General features: G+C 50.9%; 1 protein-coding gene across 1 annotated transcript; it reads left to right on the forward strand.

The window, feature by feature from the left end:
- Nucleotides 1–2,805: 2,805 nt before the first annotated feature.
- Nucleotides 2,806–3,765, forward strand: LOC113842066 (olfactory receptor 14C36-like). The gene has a single exon (XM_027448739.3). It carries the CDS (start codon nucleotides 2,806–2,808, stop codon nucleotides 3,763–3,765), a length of 960 nt encoding a protein of 319 aa, XP_027304540.3.
- The last annotated feature ends 217 nt before the right edge of the window (nucleotides 3,766–3,982 follow it).

The following is a 3,982-nucleotide window of genomic DNA, read 5'->3' on the forward strand; positions in this document are numbered from 1 at the left end:
CCAGCAGCAGGCCCCTGGCTTGGAAGCTGCTGCTGAGGTGACTTGTGTCTGGTTGGCTGAGAGGCCGCAAGGAGCCTGCTGGGTTGGGATGCGTACTTCAGGAGGGGTTTCCTACCAGATGGAACTTCCTTTGGTAGTAGGAAAGAGCAGGAGAGAAGAACTTGCCACAAAGTGCACCATGGATGGTTGGCACTGGCTACAAGGAAGAAGAAATATCCAGGGGAACAACTGGTCTTGCTGCTAGAGTCTGAGGCAAAGAAGGCATTAAGTACCTCAGCCTTGACCTTATCTCTAGATCATTACCAGATTTCCCCCATGTCCAATGAAGGATGATGATTCTCCTTAATCCTCATTTATTTAAAGTATTTCTATAAGCAGTCTTTATTGTCTTCGACAGTAAAAGACAGATGGAGCTCCAGATGGGCTTTGGCCCTTCTAATTTTGACCTGCACAGCCCCATAACATTCAGGACACAGCCCCAGACAAACTGACAGCATGCATGAGAAGGAAGCACAGGAAAAGTAGAATCTGGCAGCCTTCCACCCACTGTTTTTCTGTGACTCTGTGTTGCAGTTCCATTCGACTGGTTACTCCTGTATTATCCAAATGTTCCCACAGCTCGTAATGCTGCTGTCTTGTCAGAGATAGCACAGTCACACAAAGGTTGAACCATCTGCCTGCAGACGTGAATGGCTGACAGAAAGGAGCATGAGTGTGGGGGAATGTTGAGAAACTGCAGGATTTTGCCTAAAGTAACTTCTTGATGTTTACAAGGAGAAGAGCCCAGTCCTGAACCAGAGGAAGAGGAACCCCACACATCAGGGCAGACTGGGACCCTGCTGAGTGAGCAGTAGCGAGATGGAGGAAGGCCTGGACACCACGAGAGATGCCATACGAGCAGTGGTGATTGCTAAGCAGGAACCAGGTCAGCTTCCTACAGAGCTGCCTTCTGGGGAGCATGGCCACCAAGGATCTGAGGTATCAGACTCAGCTCAGATCCCTTGAGACACCACACGAACAAGTGCCAACAACTAGCCAGTAAAGAGGTGCAGGTCTGGGAGTCACTAGGATATCCTCATTATCATTGCTCGGAGGAATAATGATAATGGCAAGACTGAAAATCCCAAAAGGACCCAGGCCTCTGTGTTCATGGCTATGGCTGTTGTCTCTGCCACTGAGGCCAAAGAGGAGACAGCTGATTGTTAAAGCACCAGGGCCTCATTGCCTCTTTGCCCCCACCCACGAAGCAGGCAGGGCTCATACCATTCTCCTGCACTTGGCAATGCACATCCCCATCTCCTACTGCCCCACAAAGAGCCCTGAGCAAGGTGTGAAGGGAAAGGATTTCCCTTCCAAGGGGCTGGAGGTCAAGGCCTGGCCCTTGTGCTTGCTGACACACATCCAGTTTTCCTACACATCTGTGTCACCTTCACATTGCCTTTGTCTCCTTGTCCTCACTGCCTCCAGGGTTCTGCTCTAACGAGCTCCAAGGGAGGCTGTGTCAGTGCTGGCCCTCAGGGGAACACTGCAGGAAACTTGCCTCTGACATGGACTTCTGGAGAGATGTCTTCAATTGTCTCTGAGTGCCTGAGGTTCGTGGGCTCATCAGCAAAGCCCCCAGAGGGGTGATTGCAGTGCCTTGGGCTGGTGCTGTGCTGCTGAGCTGGGCCTGGCACATGGGACAGAGAGAGCTCGTGGCAAGAGGGCCCTGGTGCAGAGAGACAGCTGTGCCCAGGAGCAGCTCCTCTGCACAGCGCAGCAGGAAAGAGACACAGAGGCAGACACAGAGAGACGAAAAGGAGAGAGGGCTTGGAGGCAGTTGGCAGTGGGAGGATGCTGAGAGCTGCCTGCAGGAGAAACCTGCACAGCCCTTGACAAGGTAAGGGTCTGGCTGCAGGGCCATGCAGCTGCAGCTCCTGGAAGGGTCTCCTGCTGGGTCTTGTTTCTGGGAGGGCAGTGGGCAATGCAGTAGGCTTTGAGAGTCCTGCTGGGTTGCCCTGCGAGGTGAGAAAGTCTGGCAGAAGCTCCTTGGAGTGTCATAACCTAGCTACCCCTGGTCAGATAAGAGAGGAGTGGCCAAGCCTCCTCCAGACCCTGCAGGGGGTGCAGCTGGGATATGGGACACTCCAGCTTTCAGATATCCAGCTCTGTCCGTGGGGCATCCTCCTGGGCTGCAGGCTGCTCTCCAGCAGGATGCAGCTCTCTCGTGGCATCCTTGTGTTATCCAGGTGCTCCAAGGAAAAGACACCTCCATCCTAACATCATGTCCATGCTGCTGGATGGCTGTCTGTGGGAAGCTGCAATGAGGTGCAATAAAGACAATGACCTCTGCACCTCTGGCTAGACAACCCACAGACAAGGTGAGGTTTCTGTCCAGCTGCACTTGGACTGCGGCTTCTTTACTCTCACCATTCTCCAATTCCATCTCAGGGAAACACCTAAGGGGGGTGGTCCTGCAACTCACAGAGGGCTGACACAGGGCAGCTGAGAAGAGCAGTGTTCAGCAGTTACATCTGAAGCTCTGTTCTGCATTGAGATGCATTGTTTGAAACAGCATTGCGAATTCCAGTGTCCTGATCGGTGAACTGAACTAGAGTTTCCCCCATGTTCCTGCTTCCACATGATGAACAGCAGGAAGGAGTCGTCTGCAAGCTCAAGTAAGGAAGGTGTGGAAAGGTTCTCTGGCAAAGAGAGGCTAAGGCAGAGGGTTGGTCCAAAACTTGCAATAGATTTTCCTCAGAGAAGCCTCTTCTAAATTTGTTTTGCCTTCTCTCTTCAACAGACAACTATGTCCAATGTAAGCAAATGCCCAACATCAGCTCTGTGAGCGAGTTCCTCCTGCTGGCATTTGCAGACACGCGTGAGCTGCAGCTCCTGCACTTCGCGCTCTTCCTGGGCATCTACCTGGCTGCCCTCCTGGGCAACGGCCTCATCCTCAGCGCAGTAGCCTGCGACCACCGCCTCCACACCCCCATGTACTTCTTCCTCCTCAACCTCGCCCTCCTCGACCTGGGCTGCATCTCCACCACTCTGCCCAAAGCCATGGCCAATGCCCTCTGGGACACCAGGGCCATCTCCTATCAAGGATGTGCTGCACAGGTCTTTTTCTTTCTCTTCTTTATAGCAGCAGAATATTCTATTCTCACTGTCATGGCCTATGACCGCTACATTGCCATCTGCAAGCCCCTGCACTACGGGAGCCTCCTGGGCAGCAGAGCTTGTGCCCAGATGGCAGCAGCTGCCTGGGGCAGTGGCTTTCTCAATGCTGTCCTGCACACCACCAACACATTTTCCCTGCCCCTCTGCCAAGGCAATGCTGTGGACCAGTTCTTCTGTGAAGTCCCCCATATTCTCAAGCTCTCCTGCTCAGATTCCTACCTCAGAGAAGATGGGGCAGTTCTGTTTAGTATTTTTTTAGCATTTGGTTGTTTTGTTTTCATTGTGGTGTCCTATGTGGAGATCTTCAGGGCAGTGCTGAGGATGCCCTCTGAGCAGGGCCGGCACAAAGCCTATTCCACGTGCCTCCCTCACCTGGCTGTGGTCTCCATGTTTGTCAGCACTGGCATATTTTCCTACCTGAAGCCCCCCTCCATTTCCTCCCCATCCCTGGACCTGGTGGTCGCACTTCTGTACTCGCTGCTGCCTCCAGCACTGAACCCCCTCATCTACAGCATGAGGAACCAAGAGGTGAAGGATGCAGTGAGGAAACTTCTTCAATACATGTTTCTTGATCATCAGTGCTGTGTTCAGAAGATGTATTTCTGATAATATGCAATTTTGATTCATATTATATCATATCATTTTTATCATTACTAGTGTTATCAAAACATTTTAATTAATAATAATCCTAACAGAAATAAAATGTTATTTGGGAAAATGATACAATATTTTAAAAATTATTTTTCTCTGTTAGAACTGTAAAAATAATTTATTTTGTTTTTAATAATGTAATTCTTACCATTCTAAATGTTACATTTTGTGT

This window comes from Anas platyrhynchos, chromosome 31 (assembly GCF_047663525.1).
Source record: "Anas platyrhynchos isolate ZD024472 breed Pekin duck chromosome 31, IASCAAS_PekinDuck_T2T, whole genome shotgun sequence".
NCBI classification, from domain to species: domain Eukaryota; kingdom Metazoa; phylum Chordata; class Aves; order Anseriformes; family Anatidae; genus Anas; species Anas platyrhynchos.

Coding starts and splice junctions, on each gene's coding strand:
- LOC113842066 (XM_027448739.3), top strand. CDS start 2,806: ATGCCCAACATCAGCTCTGTGAGCGAGTTCCTCCTGCTGGCATTTGCA.